General features: G+C 41.8%; 2 protein-coding genes and 2 non-coding genes across 4 annotated transcripts; 2 read left to right on the top strand and 2 right to left on the bottom strand.

Annotated features, from left to right (window-relative positions):
- Window positions 1-6486: 6486 nt before the first annotated feature.
- On the top strand, window positions 6487-7812 carry LOC121299805. The gene is made up of 2 exons (XM_041227895.1): window positions 6487-7148; window positions 7244-7812. The coding sequence occupies exons 1-2, from the start codon at window positions 6610-6612 to the stop codon at window positions 7512-7514; spliced, it is 810 nt and encodes a 269-aa protein (XP_041083829.1). The 5' UTR covers window positions 6487-6609; the 3' UTR covers window positions 7515-7812.
- Window positions 7813-9671: 1859 nt separating this feature from the next.
- Window positions 9672-9778, bottom strand: LOC121300408. Its single transcript, XR_005947533.1, has one exon. It is a non-coding gene; the product is annotated as a U6 spliceosomal RNA (small nuclear RNA).
- A 6596-nt stretch (window positions 9779-16374) lies between these two features.
- Window positions 16375-16481, top strand: LOC121300407. Its single transcript, XR_005947532.1, has one exon. It is a non-coding gene; the product is annotated as a U6 spliceosomal RNA (small nuclear RNA).
- Window positions 16482-18543: 2062 nt separating this feature from the next.
- LOC121299804 lies at window positions 18544-19562 on the bottom strand. The gene is made up of 2 exons (XM_041227894.1): window positions 19009-19562; window positions 18544-18913 (listed from the first exon to the last, which is right to left on the bottom strand). The coding sequence occupies exons 1-2, from the start codon at window positions 19545-19547 to the stop codon at window positions 18637-18639; spliced, it is 816 nt and encodes a 271-aa protein (XP_041083828.1). The 5' UTR covers window positions 19548-19562; the 3' UTR covers window positions 18544-18636.
- Window positions 19563-26795: the final 7233 nt, after the last annotated feature.

Genomic DNA, 26795 nt, shown 5'->3' with positions numbered 1-26795 from the left:
GATTTATTGGGAAAAAAACAAGTTGCTATAGGTGATAAATATTTATTAGATTTGCATTGGGCTGCAAACATTTTTGAATAAATTTATGGGTACCTACTTAGTGGTTGCAAATGAGTATGTTATATTATTATTATGCCCACAACCAAAAGGAGGGAGAGGGTTCCTATGGCTTTCCATGGCTTTTTGCTTTCAATGGATTTTTTTTTTTTTCGTAACTGTTACAAACTTGAAGTTTCTTTTTAGATTTTAGGTGAAGTGCACAGAAATATTTGTTTTGTGACAAGACAAAAATACTTTGCACTTAAATACCAGTAGTGATCTTGTGACTAAATAAGCCTATATAGGCTTAAATAGATCACCAGAATTAAGAAGCTTTTTCTCTGTTACAAACTGCAACAAGGAGGATATGCTGGTGGGAGAGCATATCCTCCATAACAGTGAATGATGCTTCCATTATTTTTTCTTGAACTCGTTAATGCATGTTAACGAGTCATCTTATTTAGTCGTTGAGACAGGAAGTGATGTATGTGCAGTTCCACAAGAGGTCAGGGAGGCCGGGGATTATATATATATATATATATATATATATATATATATATATATATATATATATATATATATATATATATATATTATTCTGGTCAACCAATACCAATCATTTCAACATTATAACAATAAGTTTTAAAAAAGTGCACTCCCTGTCCTGCACATGCCCAATTGCGTTTGCGCCCATCCCCACGTTAAAAAAAAAAAAATACATTAAGGTTGTGCTACACTGCATAGCAGGCTACTGTACACTGAACCAATGTGCTTGGCCATAGCAGTGGAGCCGCTGTCAAAATACTGTAACATCCCCTGTTATTCTTTGAGTAGAATGTCAATAACCCAAGCTGGGAGCCCACTGCATTGAAGCTGTTTTAACGCATGTTGCCGCCTCCATCGTTGGTGAACCGGAAACGTCCGGTACAATGAGAGGCCTTTAAACAAGGGCAGGTGAAGCAAGGCAAAGACACACAAGGTTAAAATTTACCTATCAAGGTTTTATTATACAAAAGCTCAATACAGGCACACAAACTAATCTGTATTCCAAGACAGGCTAACTAGAAATGTCTACTAGAAGGGGCAACACTGGATCTTAAACTCATATTAAATAAACAAACCAGAGATCATAAAAACAAGATACAAATATAGATTAAAGTGTATTCAAACTGTGTTTCAAAACATTATATATTTGCTTGTTTTTATAGTCATGTTTTAAAGGAATAGAGATTTTTTTGAAGAAAATAAATGAGCAGGAGTTATACAATTGATCCTTTTGAAGCAAAATAACGACAGTGCGACCATGAATGTCTCTACGGAAACTCTTTTGGTAAGCCATCTAAACTGAAAGTTTGGCTGAAAGAATTTTTAACTTTTGCATTGCTGTACAGACTTTACAGTGGAAGGGTCTATATTCCAGGACTGTCCCGGCCAATCTGGGACATCTGGTCACCCTAGGCTAGTATGCCACAGCATTATAAACACACTGCGAGACGATATGCAATATCTGTAGTGATTTAACTATATGATTCCATCTGTGACTGATCAACAAGTGATTGCAATATACAAGGTGGAAAGGCAGGGCCCACATACCAATCCGTCCCATGAAGTTTCTCGGTGGCCCTGTGTATGTGACCTGCGACAATTAAGCATTTTAACGAGAAATGCATTTATTAACGACTTCATCGACTCAATTTCAAAGCATTACCAAATTGATTTAACTAACACGTTTCGTTTACAAATCACTTGTTACTATCCCGCAAGTTCGACACAACACTGTTTATTTTTTTTGTTTTGTTTGTTTGTTTGTTTTGTTTTGTTTTTAATCCTGCCCATGGACTTTTATTATCGCTGAATGCAATGTCGTACTGAGTCCAAACAGTGGATTCAGACGCACCCTTTCCTAAATAGAGCGTTCCGCTGCTACACATTCTCCTATTGGCTGATTTTTTTGTTTTGTTTTATTATTTTTATTTATTTATTCAATCAGCCTCCATTTTTAATGGAAAAAATATCTCCTTCATACAACTTTTTGGTTAACTGACGTGCACGCTAGAAGTCCTCACCACTCAATCAAAAAAGGAATCAGGAAGCGAGTTTTAGGAAGCACTTGCACACAGAGAAAGAAAAAAAAAAAAGTAGTTTAAAATTAAAAACGCCATAATCCACCCACTGATAACACACTGACCCGACCTGAGTCCAAACTACAATACACAAACTAAAACCGACCAGACCCGAACGACACTGATACACATGCTCCATTGGCCATCCGACCCACCATTGCACTGTGTGTCGGGCTCGGGTCGGGTAGCAAGGATCTAGTCTGAGGTGCCTTTGTGACTAAGCAGTCTTTTCATTTATGAACTACTGTCTTCAAGTTGCATGACCTCCTTTTCACCTCTAGAGGGAGCCAAACGCAGATTCTTCCTTTTTTTTTTTTTTTTTTGCCTATAGATCGGAGGTTTAATTAATTAATTTAATAACTAAGCTCATGCTTGGAACAAAGACCTGGACTGGAAGGGCCAATCTGGGTTGCTGCAAATCAGAATGATTGCCTTTTTCAATTCTGAATAAATAATATAGTACAATATTATGCATTATATATTGAACAAAAGCTCTCAGATTGGCTAAGGCAGGCAATCCATGCTTTATCCATCACAGCAATTGTATGCAATCTGCATAGTTAAAAATGTTTAGGTTTTCTGAGATGTGCAATAAAACTCAGACGTATGAAACAGAAAGTTTTTTGGGTTACGACATATGATTTAGATTTAGAAACTGAAATATCATTACATTAAAGCAACATTTAAAAGTGCACAATCCTAAACAGAACTAACTGGAAATGAGATTTCATGGAAAATGAGATCCCCACCCCCCAGATCTTACCAGAATACTTTAATATGCAGGGTAATCACATCTGATCTACAAAGACTTCGGCTGGGCGACTCCAAGGAAGGGGGGAGCTTTATGTCTGCACTCTTTTCCAAGCCTCACTGATGGCGCTGGACAGTCCTTAGGGTCAGATTTACAGTTTTTGTTTTGTTTCAAGATTTGTACGTGCAGTTTGTATATAATTACGTTGTGTACTGTTTTCATTAGTTTTTCCTTTTTGTGCCAGAATTAAACTGTTTTAATCACTATATATATATATATATATATATATATATATATATATATATATATATATATATATATATATATATATATATAATTTTCTGAAATAAACTAATCTTACTTACATCAAAAGAGATCTCTTCTACTCATGGACGTGGGCTCAGCAACAGGGATTTATCCTTGTGAGGGGGAGCTGGCATGTGTGCGTGCTTTTGAGGCTGCTTCTAGTTCCGGTCTCCTGCCTGTTATTTTACCAGATCAGTCAGCTTCTCCTGATTCTTTCTCCGACTCCCAATCCAAATTACCAGTGACATCATGCAACTCATTCAGTCTCTCTGCACCCCAGTCTCTTCAGTCACGACCGCCTGGATATGCTTGAAAACTGGAACGCTCGCTTAGAAAGTGGCTTGAGGTGCAGATCCACCTAATTCTTTCTGTCACTGGATTGAGATAATGGGGTGATCTGTATTGAGATAATGGGGTGACCTGGATTGAGATAATGGGGTGATCTGTATTGAGATAATGGGGTGACCTGGATTGAGATAATGGGCTGAACCTGAATTGTATTTTGGGCAGTTTGCTGTGTCTTCATCAATGGATAGTTTCAGTTTTTCAATAGTATGGCTGATAGCACTATTAAATTCTTCTGTAACATCATTCAAGTGAACCAAAAGATGATTAGCATACAATCTGCAGTAATGTAGCATTTCAATGTGAAATGTCATGTCCACAAGCATCAGATGTAACTGCTAAACTTCCTATCTACTCAAATTACATTTTTCAGATGGAAAAGTATCTGTGCTATTTAAAACAAAAAAAAAAAAAGATTTAAAAAAACATTTGCCAGGTACATTTCTAGTTTGAAAAATGTTCTCACGGGCAACATAGTAGGAATTTTACAATTCAGGTACCGTGGGAAAGCCTTTCTATTGTAGAGATAATTCATTATCTTAAGAAGGCAGTGTGCTCCAGTGGTTAAAGTCCAGCGCTTGTAACTAAACAGTCACAGGTTCAAATCCCACCGCTGACTCACTGTGTGACCCTGAACAAGTCACTTAACCTCCTTGTTCTCCATCCTGCAGACAAGATGTTAAATCAATGTCCTATTATAAGTGACTCTGCATCTAATGCACAGTTCACAGCCTAGCTTTGTGATGGTGGTCCACTATGAAAGGTGCTATATAAAAATACAGATGTTATTTATAAACACTGTTTTTCAGTTAGGAAAAACATGTGATATACTATTTATTAAAACATACTAGACAACACTACTACAATATACATATTTTACACTACATTCTTTTAGTGCAAGCATTTTCCCATTGAACATGGATCACCATCTGTGCAGAACTGCTGGTCTAAACAGGAGTCAGACAGCTAGACAGCACAGGTCTGATCAAAGTGTTAGGGGAAAAGGCGATGTTTAAAAATACTTTCTTAAATACTTTTCCTCCTGCATGGTTGTAAAAAGATAAAACCAACATTTTTTTCTTTTTTTCCCCCCCACTTTCTGTATACCTCAGAGGAGATTCAAGCCTCTCTGCTTATGAAGTCCATTTAATCTGGCTTTGAATCTCCTTCGGCAGCACAAGGAACAAATCTGTGTTTAATTTTCTACTCATCTGCCTTTTTAGTTTGAAAAGAGAAGCATCAGGTCCGTGCCTACTAGCTGACCGAGAATGTGCAGCGACAATCTGCAGACAACACTCTACATTCTCGTGCAGCTAGTCGGGTTGACTACAATAGAGTCCCTAGCCTTTCCATATTATCAGTCAGCTTGCTTTGAAAAGCCCAGCTATTGTACTCCTCATGAATACATTACGCTAAACCAGTTTGTAGCCAGTAAGCTGAGCAAACAAAGCTTTCAGAACTTGCCCTTGCATCCCTGAGTTTGTGCCAGTCAAATGTTGATTGATTTTCAGATCCTGCTTTTAATATTAGATTTTCTTATCATCCCCTTCAGGGAATACAATACCTGGCATTGGGAATATATGGAGGCAGTAAACCACCAGGGTGATTAAGGATTAAGGCTGAAGGATAATTTCGTCGTCAGCTCGATCTTTGAGTCAATGTTGGAACACTTGTTCCAGCACTGGGGCCAGTCAAATCGAAAGGAGCTTGTTCCAGCATTCAGTGGAGCCAATCATGTTGCGAAGAGCTTGTTCCAATATTCACAGACGATCATGTTGCGAAGAGCTTGTTCCAATATTCACAGACGACCAATCAAATCGCGAGCCTGTTCCAACATTTGTTTCAACATTGTAAGGGGCGGCGATTAAAACAGCATTTATTCTGAACTGCTTGCAGAGCCAGAAAGGTGAATTTTGATATTCGGGCAGTATTTTATTAATATGAAAATGCTATTTTTCCAACTTATTAAGTATGTCGACGTATATCCCGTCTTTTACTGTAGTCGTGTTTTTTTTTTTTTTTTTGACGAATAACAAGACTATATTGCCACGAATTAGTAATATTTAATAAGATGTCACCCGTGAATTCCCCGGTCTGTAGACTAATATTAAGTATTATTTTTCCCATGGTAGCGTAACAGTAAATCTACTCGACTTTTTTTTTACATTTTATTTATTATTTTAATTTTTATTATTAATATTACTGTGAATTATTAATACATATTTTTTAAACGAGTATTGTGCTTTGTGTTCATTTATGCACTACATTCTCGTAGCGAAAATACGTTTCTTTCATCGGAGTATTCCTTTTGTTACGAATTATCGTCTGTATTGGTCTTTTAATGTTTAGCTGTTATTTTTTAAAAAAGAAAACAAAAATAGCAATACGCTGCAACTTTTGTTGAGAGAAAACCATGAACGTTTATTAATGTATTTCTTTTGTTTTTGTTAGCGCGTGTATTGGTGGGCTTTCTGTGTTTACGTTTAGCTACGCATATTTAGTCGAGCTAAAGCGCTTATCATTCATTAATGTAATTGCTCTTGATGTATTGCAACGTTTATCATAACACTGTTTATATAATATATATATATATATATATATATATATATATATATATATTATATATATATGTGTGTGTGTGTGTGTGTGTGTGTGTGTGTGTGTGTGTGTGTGTGTATATATATATATATATATATATATATATATATATATATATATATATATATATATATATATATATATACAATTTTCCTGTAATACAGACACTTTTTGGGACCCAAATGGTACGCAACTAATTGTTTGAGTTGTCTTTCCTTCACAGAACTGAGTCAAAACTTTATCCAAAGGTAAAGTGCCTCCTTTATAGCGAGTATAAAATAAATTGTAGCTACTGCAATTACAAGTGAATTAAAAGTACTTGAAGCATGTAACAAAATAGCTAGGAGATGAGCTTCATCAAGTTCTGCCATATGTGTTCTTCATCATCATAATAAGTAATAACATGTAAAATTTGCATTATTCATACCTGTATTCCAGTAATCGACAATGGACAGAGTTCTTCAGAGGGTGACGGGGTCCAAGGAGCTTCTGCTGAAGCCCTCCCCCGAAGCTGCCAGTGTCTCAGCCGCCATTAAGACAGGCACTGTCCGTTTCACAGTCAGGACGGCAGAAGAGGTCCGGAGGAATGCGGTGGCCCACGTCGTGTCGGAGGGAGCCGACCCCGGGAACACCATGCTGGTACTCGCCCAGAGTACCATGCAGTTCGGTAAGTACCGGGGTCAAACCTTCCGGTGGCTCCTGGGCAACGACGTGGGCTACGCCGTGTCTCTGGTGGCCAGTCACCAGAGGGAGCGGGAGGGAGACAGCTCCACGTCACCCCTCATGGCCAACAAGGATGCACTTACCAGCTACACCTGTGCTTTGCCTGACTTTGCCTCGGCTGTCAGGGACCGGAGAGCACAGGACGTAGCCCGGCTGCGCTCCTCCCAGCCTGGTCAGGAGGACCTGCGCCTTGTGGCCTTCGGAGTGCTCAAGGACGTCACCTGGAGGGACCTGTACGAGGCTATGGACAAGGAGAGGAGAGGGTTTGTATAGAATAATGATTTTTTTATTTTTATTATGTCACCAAAAACTACAAATAGACACACACACATAACACTCTGTGTATTATGTCTCGTAGGTACGTCAAATGGATCCGACGGCAGACACCCCGACCTGGAACGCAGATGGAGGCGCTCCAGAAATACTTTCTGCGGCGAGACCAGGAGGCCCAGCCGCAGGCCCAGGCCCAGACCCTGACCCTGACCCTTCTCGCACGACCTGGGACCTCAGCGCCATCCCCGACTCCTGTGCTCTCGTCGCCGCCACCACTGAGTGCCCGCCATCTGCGTTCGGACACGCTGGAGGTCGGGCCTCCTGCACCTTCAGCTCGAGGAAAGTATAATGCTTAATTTGCTGTACACCAAGACCGGGCAGCTCACGAAGGAAGACGTGACGCTGCCGGTCTACCGCTGCGCGCACGGGTCCACTTCCTTGGAGTCTTTCCATCTTCACCTCAACCGCTTCATCCCAGGTATCCCAGGACCAACAACAAGCAAAGTGTATCGTGTCCTTTTGGCGGTCGTGTCGTGGGAGCCCATTCGGAGTGTGTTTTCATTACCAGAGTGTCCATTTTTCTTGTGTTTTTCAGGTACCAGTGCAAGCGCCATGCACTTTCAGGCGTACCTGCTGGAGGGGCTGGTGAGGTGGAACGAGGACCGCGGCGTAGCTGCAGTGGAGGGCCCGGGACAGATCCTGCACAGCTACAGTGGCTCCCTGCAGCATGCCCTCACCGATTGAGCCAGAAGCTGCTCGGCTGCAATCTAAGGATTTCACCAAGCCCGGAGAGTATACAGGTATGTAACAGCATTTACTTGTTAAGCATTTACTGCTTGTCAACTGCTTGCAACTGTAACTACGAAAACACTACAGCTGCTTACACTTTTTTTGGTTTTGTTTTCTTTCTGTATCTGCAGAAGAGCTCATCGGGGTTGAGTACCTGTACTCTCAAACAGGCTTTGTGCTGCAGGCCGTTGACTTGGACCCGGACGCTCCGGACGAGGCTGCAGACGAGGACCCGGACGTCAAGGACGAGGGGTTTGAGGATGACACGGGCGAACAAGTCGAGGACCCCACCATCCCCGGCCTCATTGACCCGCTGGCAGTGCCGTCCGCTCCCCGAGTCTCGGTCGCTCCGGTCCCGTCGGCAGTCCAGTCCGGTCCGGTTGACGTTTTGTAGACTGCGTTACCCCGGAAACGCCAGCGCTCGGCGCAGGGAGTCTCCTCAGGCTCTCGCTCCTACAGGTTCAGCTGTGAGAGATCCTGAGGTGAGCAGAAGGCGTAGATGTTCGTCTCCCTTTCTGCGTACTGTTACACATAAGCCACAATCTACGCCAACACGGCTCTAAGTTTGGTTTTCTTTCTGTGTTTTCAGGAGTCATGTGGTCCCGATGGTGTCCCCAGGTACCAGCACGTCCAGCTCCTGGCCAGCAGTCTGGTGAGCCTGCGTGAGTTGGCCTGTCTGACGGAGGAGAAAGTAGATGAGCTCATGGAGCTGTGGTGTCTCCTCCCCGAAGGAGATAAGCAGCGCCTCGTCTACCCTGCCCGTCACCAGGACAGGCTGATTCAGGGGCAATTTAAGGCCACGAAGAGCGCAAGCTCTTTCACCCCGGGCACGGACAGCCTGAAACGGTAATTTTGTGTATCTTTTAATCTCATTACAATAGTAACCAACAAACAAACCCATAAAATGTAAACATGTTCATATTGCTACTAAAACTTTTTTTATTACTATTATTTATTTATTAATTTTTTTGCTTGTTTGCGGGTGCCTGCTCGGACAGCGCTCGGGACCTGCCCAGTGGCCGCAGACGAGCCGGGTCGTAGAGGCCGTTTGCATCCAGCTCTGCCGCCTCCATCCGTCCTCCACCAGGTCTGCAGGTGCGAGGACTTCCCGGTGGGCGGCTGTCCTCAGGGACTACGTCCAAGTCCGAGAGCTGGTGCTGGGCAACCCGAGGCTAATGGAGAAGACCACCCTCCAGCTGTTCGAGTTGAACCAGCACACCCTGTCTCAATGGTAAGGTTCGGCTCTTGTCTGGATACTCATGACATTACACCACAAAGCATAATGGCGACATGTGCATTAAGAATGACCACATCTCACTCACCATAAAATTTGAGGTTAAAGGCTGAAAGAAAAAATGCACAATATCTACACAACTATCACAAACTAGTGACTGTGTTTTTGCTGTACCAGAAAACTGCAATTTTGTGCATTTGCTGGGTTTCAGGCACAACAAACTCCAGAAGGGGCAGGAGTGGGCTGTCCATCTCCAGGGGGTGCAGCCCCCTAGCGCCAGCGCAGTGGGCCCAGAGCCTCAACCCCAGCCGCGCCCGCTGCTACGAGAGGCGCCGACGTACGCCCACCTGCAGTACGTCTTTTTGAGCCCCCCCGAACGCCGTGGGTCTGGTGAAACAGAGGAACCGCCAGTGTATCACAAAACACTGCCTGGCACATAGGGACGACTTGAAAGTATGTTTATTTTTTATTTTTCCTAAATAACAAAAATAAAAATATGGAACGCTTCACGAATTTGCGTGTCATCCTTGCGCAGGGGCCATGCTAATCTTCTCTGTATCGTTCCAATTTTAGTATATGTGCTGCCGAAGCGAGCACGAATATACCCTGAGAACAGGCGCTGTATATACAGTGACACACTACCAAGCCCTGCAGCTGTGGTGGAGCAGTTATCATGATTCCTGTGATCAATAATAGTGTGCTTTGATGTGCACTCCTACATACACACTCAACAAAACACAGTCTGATTACATTGCTTTACTTTACATTACTTTGCACCCCCCACCCTCTGTACCCCCAAAAAACACTTTTCCAGAGCCATTTGTAGTTCTGTGCACGAGAGGTTGCTGGGAGTTATGCAGACTAGGACTTCCCCTTGTTACGAGTGCAACAGCAGTGCAACAGCAGTGCGGCCGAGTCTAGTTCCCATCAGAGGGGCGTGGTTTCAAATGAGGGGCTGCTGTAATTCGATACATTTCCTCATGCTTCAGATGGCTCGGCTTGCCGTTCAAAGCCCCTAGGTGCAGCAGCAGCTCGTCAGTTGAAAGCAGACCCTCGTCCCTCCCCTAAGCCCTTCTCCTTCCCTAGTAGTGCTGTACTGGTTTACAGAAACTTAAACCAAAGTAAAATAAAACTGAAGTATGAAAAAAACTAACAACTGATCTAACAGCAAAACTGCAAACCGCTTCTAGTAAAACGCTTTAACATGAGGACAGCAAACTAAATATCTGCATTACCTTCAAGAAGATTGTTAGATCTTAACTTGTATTGTTATCCAAATGTTTAACTGCTGTTGGAACATTAATGTGTTAATTTTTATTTCACAGATCAGCCCGGAGGTAAAAGATCATCAGTGTGTGAGAAACTGACATGTAAACCTCGCCAGTGCTTTAAAACTGAAACCTATTCCAGGCGTTTCAGAAAAACATCCTAACAGTGGCAGCCTGTCTCCCAGTGGCCATTGTTACATTTTAACAACATGTCTCTTCATTGTGTGCATAATGGATTCAATCCCCATTCGTTCAGCCCCACACTCTGAAAGCCATCTGGGAACCACACTGTGATTCTACAGTAGTAAATCACACCTGTTAGATCTGCCAGACTCTGGGATGTTTACTGCAAGTAACTTTTTTGTTTGTTAGCTACCTCCATGGCCATTAATGGGCAGTCAATGTAGTTACTCCATACCGGTTTGCACTAATAAAAGAGAAACCTGAAAATTCTCCAGGCAATAGAGAAGAAAACGTCGCCTCGGTGACTTCTGACCCAGAGCCGCAGCTTTCTTTCCACATGAAAGGCGATGAAGGATCCTGCCGCCTTTCTGCTCTGCTTTAAATCAATCAGCTTCTAAAAGCAGGCAATGCACAGAGACAGAGAGGGGAAGGGGGAAGAAGAAACTGCCTTCTGTTAACCTTGTTACCTTAGCGCAGGAATCTCCTTCTCACCTTGACAGCATGCTGAGGAAGTGGCTGCTTGTGTGCTTCCTCTCATCTCAGAAGTTCCATGGAGAAGCCTCGAGTTCAGCAGTGAGGACGGGGTCATTGTTTTAAAAGAGGACAGGTAGAGAGGTGCATCCTGAAACAGACTGGGAACACTGCTTTCAATTGACTTTGTAGCATTTTTTATAAATGGATATTCTTCCCCAAGAGTTACTATTTGCCCATTCGAGTCAGTACAAAACACACTGCATTGTGAAGAAAGTGCAACTACAAAAGCTGACTTTGTAATGGTTTACCTTTATAAAATTTGACCATAGTAAAATTGCAGTCATTTAGCAGTTTTATTTCCCATTTTTTCCCCCATGGTTATACTATGCATTTACCATTGTTTACCATGGTTTAAAATATGTTTACCATGGTTTAAAAGCTGTTTACTGTGGTTTAAAAGCTGTTTACTGTGTGCTGGCCATTTGTACAAACTGTCCTTGTGAAACACCCTGATTCAGGCATGTGTCCTCCTGAGATAATCATTCATTTGGACTAACACATAAGCAGTGTACAAACTGGCCTCTAACCCCGTGCAGCAGAGTGGCACTCTGGAAGAGCGCTGCCCCATAACTCAGAGCTTGATGGATTCAACCATCCTCTGCTCATTTTCTTTTCTTTTTTGGTGTAAGTGGAGGAGTTTCAGTTGAGGAATTAACATTGCTGGTGTACCAGGGTGGAGGCTGTGCACGAACCGTAACCGCAAGCGTCTTAAAGAAGAATAAAATCAAAGTTCTGGAATGGCCTAGTCAAAGTCCTGAGCTAAATCCAATTGAGAATCTTTGGTCTCAGTTGAAGAAGGCTGTGCACAAGAGAAGTCTTGTGAATTTGAATGAACTGGAATTTACTGTGTGCTGGCCATTTGTACAAACTGTCCTTGTGAAACACCCTGATTCAGGCATGTGTCCTCCTGAGATAATCATTCATTTGGACTAACACATAAGCAGTGTACAAACTGGCCTCTAACCCCGTGCAGCAGAGTGGCACTGTGAATACAAAAATGACTAAAAAAATTTTAGAAGTGAGTAGTTTTTCGAGATTTACGACTATACTGTATTTAGAGTATAATCGTAAATCTCGTAAAACTACTCACTTCTAAAAATTTTTTAGTCATTTTTGTATTACTTTAGTATAAATACATGTTAATTTGGATTCATATGTTGTTTTTTTCTGACTTTATGTGAACGAAGACACACATTTGCCCGTTTTCCCATTGGAAATAGTGATATTTTGAAATATCACTGTACTGGTCACAAAAGCAAAGTTTGTGGGGAATAATAGCCATTTTCTATACTTTTGAGGCATAAGCAATTAGGAAAAAACGCTTACTACCCAGGAACAAAAAAATAAATAAAATTTGTTACATGGTGTAATCTAAAAGCATGGCTCGCAAACAAATATTATAACAAATAGAAGTGTACAATTTCATTAGCTACAATTATGCTTACTGCTCTTTATTGCCAAGTCAAGCCGAGAAAGAATAAGCAGACGGAAGCAGCTGAGAATGAATGAAGGCATAGCCTTTGCCAAGCTAATTACTTGCACTGAAAAGAAAGACACATCATGCCTCATTGTGATAATATTGGAGATACAAGTAGTTCAGACAGCGAGATTTGGTTTCTATTGTGATGTCATCAGTATGATTTTTCAAAGCACTAGAATTGAATGTGCAGCACACTCACCCCTAGTTTTTCCACCCACTGCTTCTCTTCAACAGAGCCACCCAATGAAGAACAATCTGTTAACAACATTATTCAGCAGGTTTCATTCGACTTTATGAAGCAAAATGTGTTAATTCTATAGAGTGATGCAAAGCTTTTGGCCACAGCCGAAGGTTTTGCTTATATCTGGAGAACCTGCTGTCTAATTGTCATGAAACTTGGTATTAACATTATTTGTACACGTTACTGATAATATCAGATTCTGAAGATAAAGCAGGTGTCTGTTTGTCCACTCATCCACCTGCTTGTATGTCACTGTGGCTGACGCCCCGCACATGCACATTTGTATACTGTGTGTCTGTATGTGTGGTTGCCATGTGAGAATGTGGCTGGACTGGTTAGTCTGTCCTGATTGGAGGGGAACATGGAAAACATGTGCAGAATGTGGTCAGGTTCTAACTGATTGGAATTAAGCCTGGCCGCATTGTGTAAAAGAGGAGAGTGGAGACAGTCCAGGGTTAAGTTAGGAGTACAAGCCAGGCTGGGCGCTGGGTGTTAGTGCAGCCAGATCGCTTTAGCTTGGGTGATTTTTGATTTGTATTTTTGTTTGTTTGATTTATTTTTGAAATAATAAATGTGCTCAGAAAGGGCTCTGACCTGCACATTCTGACTTCTGAATCTGTTATTCCTGCTGCTAGCTGCAGACCGTAAAGCCACCCCTTTCACTGTCACACTTATATTTATAGTTACAGTCAAAAGTTTACATAACCCAATGGAAATCTATAATTTCTAGAAATTTCTTGAAAACAAAGAATTATAGGATAAATCTTTTGTAGCTAAAGTTTTGCTTTTGCGGGTGAGGAGAACAAGTTACAAGAAATAGATGTCTAGAATAATTTATTTCAGCAATGTTTTCACAAAACTCCAAAAATGCTCAATTGAAAGTATTCATATCCTTTGATGCTAATATAGTATTGTCTAGAAGGTGCTACAAATTTCAATATGATCATGCAGAACCTAATTCTAGAAAAGTCTAGAAAATGCTTGATTGTAGGTTAACTTTATTAGAGAGTATAAAAGGGTCAGGCATAGGATGATTGCTGCTATTACCTATAAGTCAATATAGGAGTATTTATTTCAGTAATTTTTTTGCAAAACTCCGAAAATGCTAATTCAAAAGTATTCACACTCTGACAAGGAAATTAATACCCAGTTGAGGCATCTTCAGCAATAATAACCTCTTTTAAATGTTTAGGATATTTGTCAATTGGCTTTTAACATGATTCTTTAGTGATTTTTGACCATTCTTCAATGCAAAATTGTTCCAGTTCATTCAAATTCACAAGACTTCTCTTGTGCACAGCCTTCTTCAACTGAGACCAAAGATTCTCAATTGGATTTAGCTCAGGACTTTGACTAGGCCATTCCAGAACTTTGATTTTATTCTTCTTTAAGACGCTTGCGGTTACGGTTCGTGCACAGCCTCCACCCTGGTACACCAGCAATGTTAATTCCTCAACTGAAACTCCTCCACTTACACCAAAAAAGAAAAGAAAATGAGCAGAGGATGGTTGAATCCATCAAGCTCTGAGTTATGGGGCAGCGCTCTTCCAGAGTGCCACTCTGCTGCACGGGGTTAGAGGCCAGTTTGTACACTGCTTATGTGTTAGTCCAAATGAATGATTATCTCAGGAGGACACATGCCTGAATCAGGGTGTTTCACAAGGACAGTTTGTACAAATGGCCAGCACACAGTAAACAGCTTTTAAACCACAGTAAACAGCTTTTAAACCATGGTAAACATATTTTAAACCATGGTAAACAATGGTAAATGCATAGTATAACCATGGGGGAAAAAATGGGAAATAAAACTGCTAAATGACTGCAATTTTACTATGGTCAAATTTTATAAAGGTAAACCATTACAAAGTCAGCTTTTGTAGTTGCACTTTCTTCACAATGCAGTGTGTTTTGTACTGACTCGAATGGGCAAATAGTAACTCTTGGGGAAGAATATCCATTTATAAAAAATGCTACAAAGTCAATTGAAAGCAGTGTTCCCAGTCTGTTTCAGGATGCACCTCTCTACCTGTCCTCTTTTAAAACAATGACCCCGTCCTCACTGCTGAACTCGAGGCTTCTCCATGGAACTTCTGAGATGAGAGGAAGCACACAAGCAGCCACTTCCTCAGCATGCTGTCAAGGTGAGAAGGAGATTCCTGCGCTAAGGTAACAAGGTTAACAGAAGGCAGTTTCTTCTTCCCCCTTCCCCTCTCTGTCTCTGTGCATTGCCTGCTTTTAGAAGCTGATTGATTTAAAGCAGAGCAGAAAGGCGGCAGGATCCTTCATCGCCTTTCATGTGGAAAGAAAGCTGCGGCTCTGGGTCAGAAGTCACCGAGGCGACGTTTTCTTCTCTATTGCCTGGAGAATTTTCAGGTTTCTCTTTTATTAGTGCAAACCGGTATGGAGTAACTACATTGACTGCCCATTAATGGCCATGGAGGTAGCTAACAAACAAAAAAGTTACTTGCAGTAAACATCCCAGAGTCTGGCAGATCTAACAGGTGTGATTTACTACTGTAGAATCACAGTGTGGTTCCCAGATGGCTTTCAGAGTGTGGGGCTGAACGAATGGGGATTGAATCCATTATGCACACAATGAAGAGACATGTTGTTAAAATGTAACAATGGCCACTGGGAGACAGGCTGCCACTGTTAGGATGTTTTTCTGAAACGCCTGGAATAGGTTTCAGTTTTAAAGCACTGGCGAGGTTTACATGTCAGTTTCTCACACACTGATGATCTTTTACCTCCGGGCTGATCTGTGAAATAAAAATTAACACATTAATGTTCCAACAGCAGTTAAACATTTGGATAACAATACAAGTTAAGATCTAACAATCTTCTTGAAGGTAATGCAGATATTTAGTTTGCTGTCCTCATGTTAAAGCGTTTTACTAGAAGCGGTTTGCAGTTTTGCTGTTAGATCAGTTGTTAGTTTTTTTCATACTTCAGTTTTATTTTACTTTGGTTTAAGTTTCTGTAAACCAGTACAGCACTACTAGGGAAGGAGAAGGGCTTAGGGGAGGGACGAGGGTCTGCTTTCAACTGACGAGCTGCTGCTGCACCTAGGGGCTTTGAACGGCAAGCCGAGCCATCTGAAGCATGAGGAAATGTATCGAATTACAGCAGCCCCTCATTTGAAACCACGCCCCTCTGATGGGAACTAGACTCGGCCGCACTGCTGTTGCACTGCTGTTGCACTCGTAACAAGGGGAAGTCCTAGTCTGCATAACTCCCAGCAACCTCTCGTGCACAGAACTACAAATGGCTCTGGAAAAGTGTTTTTTGGGGGTACAGAGGGTGGGGGGTGCAAAGTAATGTAAAGTAAAGCAATGTAATCAGACTGTGTTTTGTTGAGTGTGTATGTAGGAGTGCACATCAAAGCACACTATTATTGATCACAGGAATCATGATAACTGCTCCACCACAGCTGCAGGGCTTGGTAGTGTGTCACTGTATATACAGCGCCTGTTCTCAGGGTATATTCGTGCTCGCTTCGGCAGCACATATACTAAAATTGGAACGATACAGAGAAGATTAGCATGGCCCCTGCGCAAGGATGACACGCAAATTCGTGAAGCGTTCCATATTTTTATTTTTGTTATTTAGGAAAAATAAAAAATAAACATACTTTCAAGTCGTCCCTATGTGCCAGGCAGTGTTTTGTGATACACTGGCGGTTCCTCTGTTTCACCAGACCCACGGCGTTCGGGGGGGCTCAAAAAGACGTACTGCAGGTGGGCGTACGTCGGCGCCTCTCGTAGCAGCGGGCGCGGCTGGGGTTGAGGCTCTGGGCCCACTGCGCTGGCGCTAGGGGGCTGCACCCCCTGGAGATGGACAGCCCACTCCTGCCCCTTCTGGAGTTTGTTGTGCCTGAAACCCAGCAAATGCACAAAATTGCAGTTTTCTGGTACAGCAAAAACACAGTCACTAGTTTGTGATAGTTGTGTAGATATTGTGCATTTTTTCTTTCAGCCTTTAACCTCAAATTTTATGGTGAGTGAGATGTGGTCATTCTTAATGCACATGTCGCCATTATGCTTTGTGGTGTAATGTCATGAGTATCCAGACAAGAGCCGAACCTTACCATTGAGACAGGGTGTGCTGGTTCAACTCGAACAGCTGGAGGGTGGTCTTCTCCATTAGCCTCGGGTTGCCCAGCACCAGCTCTCGGACTTGGACGTAGTCCGAGGACAGCCGCCCACCGGGAAGTCCTCGCACCTGCAGACCTGGTGGAGGACGGATGGAGGCAGCAGAGCTGGATGCAAACGGCCTCTACGACCCGGCTCGTCTGCGGCCACTGGGCAGGTCCCGAGCGCTGTCCGAGCAGGCACCCGCAAACAAGCAAAAAAATTAATAAATAAATAATAGTAATAAAAAAAGTTTTAGTAGCAATATGAACATGTTTACATTTTATGGGTTTGTTTGTTGGTTACTATTGTAATGAGATTAAAAGATACACAAAATTACCGTTTCAGGCTGTCCGTGCCCGGGGTGAAAGAGCTTGCGCTCTTCGTGGCCTTAAATTGCCCCTGAATCAGCCTGTCCTGGTGACGGGCAGGGTAGACGAGGCGCTGCTTATCTCCTTCGGGGAGGAGACACCACAGCTCCATGAGCTCATCTACTTTCTCCTCCGTCAGACAGGCCAACTCACGCAGGCTCACCAGACTGCTGGCCAGGAGCTGGACGTGCTGGTACCTGGGGACACCATCGGGACCACATGACTCCTGAAAACACAGAAAGAAAACCAAACTTAGAGCCGTGTTGGCGTAGATTGTGGCTTATGTGTAACAGTACGCAGAAAGGGAGACGAACATCTACGCCTTCTGCTCACCTCAGGATCTCTCACAGCTGAACCTGTAGGAGCGAGAGCCTGAGGAGACTCCCTGCGCCGAGCGCTGGCGTTTCCGGGGTAACGCAGTCTACAAAACGTCAACCGGACCGGACTGGACTGCCGACGGGACCGGAGCGACCGAGACTCGGGGAGCGGACGGCACTGCCAGCGGGTCAATGAGGCCGGGGATGGTGGGGTCCTCGACTTGTTCGCCCGTGTCATCCTCAAACCCCTCGTCCTTGACGTCCGGGTCCTCGTCTGCAGCCTCGTCCGGAGCGTCCGGGTCCAAGTCAACGGCCTGCAGCACAAAGCCTGTTTGAGAGTACAGGTACTCAACCCCGATGAGCTCTTCTGCAGATACAGAAAGAAAACAAAACCAAAAAAAGTGTAAGCAGCTGTAGTGTTTTCGTAGTTACAGTTGCAAGCAGTTGACAAGCAGTAAATGCTTAACAAGTAAATGCTGTTACATACCTGTATACTCTCCGGGCTTGGTGAAATCCTTAGATTGCAGCCGAGCAGCTTCTGGCTCAATCGGTGAGGGCATGCTGCAGGGAGCCACTGTAGCTGTGCAGGATCTGTCCCGGGCCCTCCACTGCAGCTGCGCCGCGGTCCTCGTTCCACCTCACCAGCCCCTCCAGCAGGTACGCCTGAAAGTGCATGGCGCTTGCACTGGTACCTGAAAAACACAAGAAAAATGGACACTCTGGTAATGAAAACACACTCCGAATGGGCTCCCACGACACGACCGCCAAAAGGACACGATACACTTTGCTTGTTGTTGGTCCTGGGATACCTGGGATGAAGCGGTTGAGGTGAAGATGGAAAGACTCCAAGGAAGTGGACCCGTGCGCGCAGCGGTAGACCGGCAGCGTCACGTCTTCCTTCGTGAGCTGCCCGGTCTTGGTGTACAGCAAATTAAGCATTATACTTTCCTCGAGCTGAAGGTGCAGGAGGCCCAACCTCCAGCGCTTCCGAACGCAGATGGCGGGCGCTCGGTGGTGGCAGCGACGAGAGCACAGGAGTCGGGGATGGAGCTGAGGTCCCAGGTCGCGCGAGAAGGGACAGGGTCAGGGTCTGGGCCTGGGACTGGGCCTGGGCCTGGGCCTCCTGGTCTCGCCGCAGAAAGTATTTCTGGAGCGCCTCCATCTGCGTTCCAGGTCGGGGTGTCTGCTGCCGGATCCATTTGACGTACCTACGAGACATAATACACAGAGTGTTATGTGTGTGTGTCTATTTGTAGTTTTTGGTGACATAATAAAAATAAAAAAATCATTATTCTATACAAACCCTCTCCTCTCCTTGTCCGTAGCCTCGTACAGGTCCCTCCAGGTGACGTCCTTGTGCACCCCGAAGGCCACAAGGCGCAGGTCCTCCTGACCAGGCTGGGAGGAGCGCAGCCGGGCTACGTCCTGTGCTCTCCGGTCCCTGACAGCCGAGGCAAAGTCAGGCAAAGCACAGGTGTAGCTGGTAAGTGCGTCCTTGTTGGCCATGAGGGGTGACGTGGAGCTGTCTCCCTCCCGCTCCCTCTGGTGACTGGCCACCAGAGACACGGCGTAGCCCACGTCGTTGCCCAGGAGCCACCGGAAGGTTTGACCCCGGTACTTACCGAACTGCATGGTACTCTGGGCGAGTACCAGCATGGTGTTCCCGGGGTCGGCTCCCTCCGACACGACGTGGGCCACCGCATCCCTCCGGACCTCTTCTGCCGTCCTGACTGTGAAACGGACAGTGCCCGTCTTAATGGCGGCTGAGACACTGGCAGCTTCGGGGGAGGGCTTCAGCAGAAGCTCCTTGGACCCCGTCACCCTCTGAAGAACTCTGTCCATTGTCGATTACTGGAATACAGGTATGAATAATGCAAATTTTACACGTTATTACTTATTATGATGATGAAGAACACATATGGCAGAACTTGATGAAGCTCATCTCCTAGCTATTTTGTTACATGCTTCAAGTACTTTTAATTCACTTGTAATTGCAGTAGCTACAATTTATTTTCTACTCGCTATAAAGGAGGCACTTTACCTTTGGATAAAGTTTTGACTCAGTTCTGTGAAGGAAAGACAACTCAAACAATTAGTTGCGTACCATTTGGGTCCCAAAAAGTGTCTGTATTACAGGAAAAAATGTATATTATATATATATATATATATAATATATATATATATATATATATATATATATATATATATATATATATACATATACACACACACACACACACACACACACACACACACACACACACACACACACACACACACACACATATATATATATATATATATATATATATATATATATATATATATATAAACAGTGTTATGATAAACGTTGCAATACATCAAGAGCAATTACATTAATGAATGATAAGCGCTTTAGCTCGACTAAATATGCGTAGCTAAACGTAAACACAGAAAGCCCACCAATACACGCGCTAACAAAAACAAAAGAAATACATTAATAAACGTTCATGGTTTTCTCTCAACAAAAGTTGCAGCGTATTGCTATTTTTGTTTTCTTTTTTAAAAAATAACAGCTAAACATTAAAAGACCAATACAGACGATAATTCGTAACAAAAGGAATACTCCGATGAAAGAAACGTATTTTCGCTACGAGAATGTAGTGCATAAATGAACACAAAGCACAATACTCGTTTAAAAAATATGTATTAATAATTCATAGTAATATTAATAATAAAAATTAAAATAATAAATAAAATAAAAAAGTCGAGTAGATTTACTGTTACGCTACCATGGGAAAAATAATACTTAATATTAGTCTACAGACCGGGGAATTCACGGGTGACATCTTATTAAATATTACTAATTCGTGGCAATATAGTCTTGTTATTCGTCAAAAAAAAAAAAAAAAAAAACACGACTACAGTAAAAGACGGGATATACGTCGACATACTTAATAAGTTGGAAAAATAGCATTTTCATATTAATAAAATACTGCCCAAATGTCAAAACTCACCTCTCTAGCTCCGCAAGCAGTGCAGAATAACTGCTGTTTTAATCGCCGCCCCTTACAATGCTGAAACAAATGTTGGAACAGGCTCACGATTTGATTGGTCGTCTGTGAATATTGGAACAAGCTCTTCGCAACATGATTGGCTCCACTGAATGCTGGAACAAGCTCCTTTCGATTTGACTGGCCCCAGTGCTGGAACAAGTGTTCCAACATTGACTCAAAAATCGAGCTGACGACGAAATTATCCTTCAGCTCGAGCTAGAGATACTACCAGGGCCCGGGAACCCCCCTCCAGCGGTGGTCGCCTACTTGTCGGAGCGGCAACCAGCCAGCACAGCGGCAGGACTCCGGCCCCACAAGCGCAGAGACCCGTGTTCGATCCCCCGCCGGCGCCCGACACACAAATTCCATCACAATTAGCGCTACTAATAACTGTAATAATTGTTGTTGCATATGTGCACAAAAACATAAAAACAACAATAAAAACACAAATTTATAGTGACTGTATACCAAACCCTAATAGGGCATATATAGAAAATATAATAACACAGTGCAGCAAATAGAAAATGCACATGTTTCTAAATACATATTAAAACATCAATAACAATATGGAAAACCCTTGGATAGAGATAATTTTTATAGAAAATGACATATTGCTAATTCCTTTCTATGATAATTATTTTTTTCAAATGAAATGAAGCGACACAATGTGCTTAGAAAAATAAGAACTTATTTTATTGATACATACTTTACACGTCCGTGCATAAAAAAAGAGAAACCAGACATGAAAAATGCAGTAAATTCACACCACAGGAGATCACAGGCTACAAGAACAGCACTGCTCAGTACATTTGCATGATTGAAAATTAAAGGCATGTCTTTTAGGACAAATATGTATACAACTTGAAGAGGTACATGTCTGTATGTGTAATGAATTGTGTAAGAATCAAACCTGCACAAATAAACAATCCTAGGAATTAATCATGGATAATACAAAAACATCCCATCAAGCTGACTGGGCTGATCGCTCCTCAGGTGTTGAAAGTGGGTGTCCACTTTTTTACAAGCTTCAAATGTTCCTTGTAATTTAATTACACTTGTAATTAAGTGAACTACTTATTTGGATAAAGTCATCGATGTTACGCTAAAATGTGAGCGATATTCCCCTGTTGCGATAAGCTTTGAAACTCATTTCTGTGAACTGAGTGATCAGACAACTCAAACAATTAGTTGAGTTTGTTAATCAACGCAATGGTAAAGAGCGTAAGGGTTTTTCAAAGAGTGTGTCTGGGGGGGGTGGGCTGTATTATTATTATTATATATATATATATATAGTATATATATATATATATATATATATATATATATATATTATATATATATATATATATTATAAACGTTGCAATACATCAAGAGCAATTACATTAATGAATGATAAGCGCTTTAGCTCGACTAAATATGCGTAGCTAAACGTAAACACAGAAAGCCCACCAATACACGCGCTAACAAAAACAAAAGAAATATTCTTGTATATTTCGTGTGAGTTAAAAGCAAAATCACTCGTTTAAAAATATGTATTAAATAAATGAACACAAAGCACAATACTCGTTTAAAAAATATGTATTAATAATTCATAGTAATACAATAATAACAATTAAAATAATAAATAAAATAAAAAAGTCGAGTAGATTTACTGTTACGCTACCATTAAATCATACTAATTCGTGGCAATATAGTCTTGTTATTCGTCAAAAAAAATACACGAATACAGTAAAAGACGGGTTATACGTCGACATGCTTAAAAAGTTGGAAAAATATCATTTTCATATTAATAAAATACTGCCCAAATGTCAAAACTCACCTCTCTGGCTCTGCAAGCAGTTCAGAATAACAGTATTTTTTAATGGCCGCCCCTTACAATGCTGAAACAAATGTTGGAACAGGCTCGCGATTTGATTGGCCGCCTGTGAATGTTGGAACAAGCTCCTCGCAACATGATTGGCCCCACTGAATGTTGGAACAAGCTCCTTTCGATTTGATTGGCCCCAATGTTGGAACAAGTGTTCCAACATTGACTCAAAGATCGAGCTGAAAAGTTTCACCTTGTTACTAAATGATTGTGGGAATCGAACCGTATAGTTACAAAACTTGTTTTTTTTCCTATGTCATCAGCTTGTTTGCACTCAGGAAGTTTGAGATGGGCTTGAATTTGTTGTTAAGGTAACTGACTTGTTTGGATAGATGGGGATCAGTAGAACAGTTTTTTTTTTTTTTTCATTGAAGTTTCATTTTCGAATAAGTGTGTTTACTGCAGGTAGCAGTTAAGGAGTCAGAAGTAGGAACAAGTAATAGATGAAAAGATTGAATATCTATAAAGCAAAAATGGTAAATCAGTGGGGATTTTTTGTCTCTACACAGGCATCCCTACACATTTAACTTTACAATAATCTTAAATTTCCTGTGTAATGGATTTTGTCAGGGGAAAGGAAGACATACCACGATTAGTGAATCTGTTCTGTCAGAAAGGATAATGTAGGAAAAGCCAGTGCTAGTTGAGGCTACATACAAAAGTGTGCCCCCAGCAAAGAGTGTTTTAAAAGCACCCTGAAGGGCTGTTGGGGTTGGGAAGCACAGCAGTACCAATGCTGAATCTTTTGAAGACAGTCCTGATTCAAGTGTGACCTCTTTTCTAAAAATTATTTCTTGGCCTAGCTCTCTGCATTCTCAGACTCAAGGCATTCAAAGCCCCTCTCTTAGGCCCAGCACCACCAACTCAACCATAAGCCAAAAGTCCAAGCAGTTAACTTTAAGGGAGAGTATGGAAGTCAACAATAATCACATCACCAGGGAGGTTACACGTTATAGTGAGGAGACAATTGTCTGTGGTTAGCAGCCCTTTTTATATGTGCAAAAAGTTGATTTCGTAGAATGAGAAATCAGTGCCAAATCAGATATATTTTGCCACGGGAGTTATCCCATAAATGTGAACTGCTGTTGTAACCAGCCTTGAGGGAGTCTGAATGCAAACAGATGTCACAGCTCACTGGGTCTCTTGTCAGGGTTCTCTTTCTTATACTGTTCATTCCAGGTAAGTATGTGTTTTTTATAGTTGTCTTTATAACTCTTTGCCTGCAGGTTGTGTTGGATTTTGTACAGACCAACCAGTCCTTCCCAAAGAATGTGTACAGGAGCCACACAAACAGGCAAGTAAAATAATGATTTCTTTCTTACAGGAAACTTAGATAATCAAATACAACTTATTTTTATCTGACTATTTGCAAACTCCCCCCTTTCAATCACGTTGCACATTATCTCCATACAAAACCTATTCTAAAAACACCTACAACTGTGCACTAGGTAAAACCACTAAAACCTTCCATAAAATATTTTAACAGGCTACTTGTGACTTCAGGGGGCTGTTAGCATTACAATTATTCAACTCCACACAATATATTATCACAACACAGTTCCAAACCAGTGCTGCCATGAACAGTAATGGTTCAGTCAGAGATTTCCACCTTGTTGCAATTCTTATTTTCTTAACTTTCTTTCTTGCAATTCTTCTTTTCTCAGTTTCTTCTTCTGGCTCTCGGGATCCCCATACTGCTTGCTATTTCTAGGATACTTTTATTAGGACCTTTCTTAATCACCCTGGTGGTTTACTGCCTCCATATATTCCCAATGCCAGGTATTGTATTCCCTGAAGGGGATGATAAGAAAATCTAATATTAAAAGCAGGATCTGAAAATCAATCAACATTTGACTGGCACAAACTCAGGGATGCAAGGGCAAGTTCTGAAAGCTTTGTTTGCTCAGCTTACTGGCTACAAACTGGTTTAGCGTAATGTATTCATGAGGAGTACAATAGCTGGGCTTTTCAAAGCAAGCTGACTGATAATATGGAAAGGCTAGGGACTCTATTGTAGTCAACCCGACTAGCTGCACGAGAATGTAGAGTGTTGTCTGCAGATTGTCGCTGCACATTCTCGGTCAGCTAGTAGGCACGGACCTGATGCTTCTCTTTTCAAACTAAAAAGGCAGATGAGTAGAAAATTAAACACAGATTTGTTCCTTGTGCTGCCGAAGGAGATTCAAAGCCAGATTAAATGGACTTCATAAGCAGAGAGGCTTGAATCTCCTCTGAGGTATACAGAAAGTGGGGGGGAAAAAAAGAAAAAAATGTTGGTTTTATCTTTTTACAACCATGCAGGAGGAAAAGTATTTAAAGTATTTTTAAACATCGCCTTTTCCCCTAACACTTTGATCAGACCTGTGCTGTCTAGCTGTCTGACTCCTGTTTAGACCAGCAGTTCTGCACAGATGGTGATCCATGTTCAATGGGAAAATGCTTGCACTAAAAGAATGTAGTGTAAAATATGTATATTGTAGTAGTGTTGTCTAGTATGTTTTAATAAATAGTATATCACATGTTTTTCCTAACTGAAAAACAGTGTTTATAAATAACATCTGTATTTTTATATAGCACCTTTCATAGTGGACCACCATCACCAAAGCTAGGCTGTGAACTGTGCATTATATGCAGAGTCACTTATAATAGGACATTGATTTAACATCTCATCTGCAGGATGGAGCACAAGGAGGTTAAGTGACTTGTTCAGGGTCACACAGTGAGTCAATGGCAGAGGTGGGATTTGAACCGGTGATCTGTTTGGTTACAAGCGCTGGACTTTAACCACTGGAGCACACTGCCTTCTTAAGATAATGAATTATCTCTACAATAGAAAGGCTTTCCCACGGTACCTGAATTGTAAAATTCCTACTATGTTGCCCGTGAGAACATTTTTCAAACTAGAAATGTACCTGGCAAATGTTTTTTTAAATCTTTTTTTTTTGTTTGTTTTAAATAGCACAGATACTTTTCCATCTGAAAAATGTAATTTGAGTAGATAGGAAGTTTAGCAGTTACATCTGATGCTTGTGGACATGACATTTCACATTGAAATGCTACATTACTGCAGATTGTATGCTAATCATCTTTTGGTTCACTTGAATGATGTTACAGAAGAATTTAATAGTGCTATCAGCCATACTATTGAAAAACTGAAACTATCCATTGATGAAGACACAGCAAACTGCCCAAAATACAATTCAGGTTCAGCCCATTATCTCAATCCAGGTCAGGGGTCACCCATTACTCACAATTCAGGTTCAGCCCATTATCTCAATCCAGGTCACCCCATTATCTCAATACAGATCACCCCATTATCTCAATCCAGTGACAGAAAGAATTAGGTGGATCTGCACCTCAAGCCACTTTCTAAGCGAGCGTTCCAGTTTTCAAGCATATCCAGGCGGTCGTGACTGAAGAGACTGGGGTGCAGAGAGACTGAATGAGTTGCATGATGTCACTGGTAATTTGGATTGGGAGTCGGAGAAAGAATCAGGAGAAGCTGACTGATCTGGTAAAATAACAGGCAGGAGACCGGAACTAGAAGCAGCCTCAAAAGCACGCACACATGCCAGCTCCCCCTCACAAGGATAAATCCCTGTTGCTGAGCCCACGTCCATGATCTGAGTGAGAAGAGATCTCATTTGATGTAATAGATATTAGTTTTCAGCAAATATATATATATATATATATATAATATATATATATATATATATATATATATATATATATATATATATATATATATAGTGACAATTAAAACAGTTGGTTTAATTCTGGCACAAAAAGGAAAAACTAATGAAAACAGTACACAACGTAATTATATACAAACTGCACGTACAAATCTTGAAACAAAACAAAAACTGTAAATCTGACCCTAAGGACTGTCCAGCGCCATCAGTGAGGCTTGGAAAAGAGTGCAGACATAAAGCTCCCCCCTTCCTTGGAGTCGCCCAGCCGAAGTCTTTGTAGATCAGATGTGATTACCCTGCATATTAAAGTATTCTGGTAAGATCTGGGGGGTGGGGATCTCATTTTCCATGAAATCTCATTTCCAGTTAGTTCTGTTTAGGATTGTGCACTTTTAAATGTTGCTTTAATGTAATGATATTTCAGTTTCTAAATCTAAATCATATGTCGTAACCCAAAAAACTTTCTGTTTCATACGTCTGAGTTTTATTGCACATC

This window comes from Polyodon spathula, chromosome 25 (assembly GCF_017654505.1).
Source record: "Polyodon spathula isolate WHYD16114869_AA chromosome 25, ASM1765450v1, whole genome shotgun sequence".
Classification (NCBI taxonomy): Eukaryota; Metazoa; Chordata; class Actinopteri; order Acipenseriformes; family Polyodontidae; genus Polyodon; species Polyodon spathula.
Note: the sequence above shows the minus strand (reverse complement) of the source record. Positions and strands in the feature narration are given on the sequence as shown.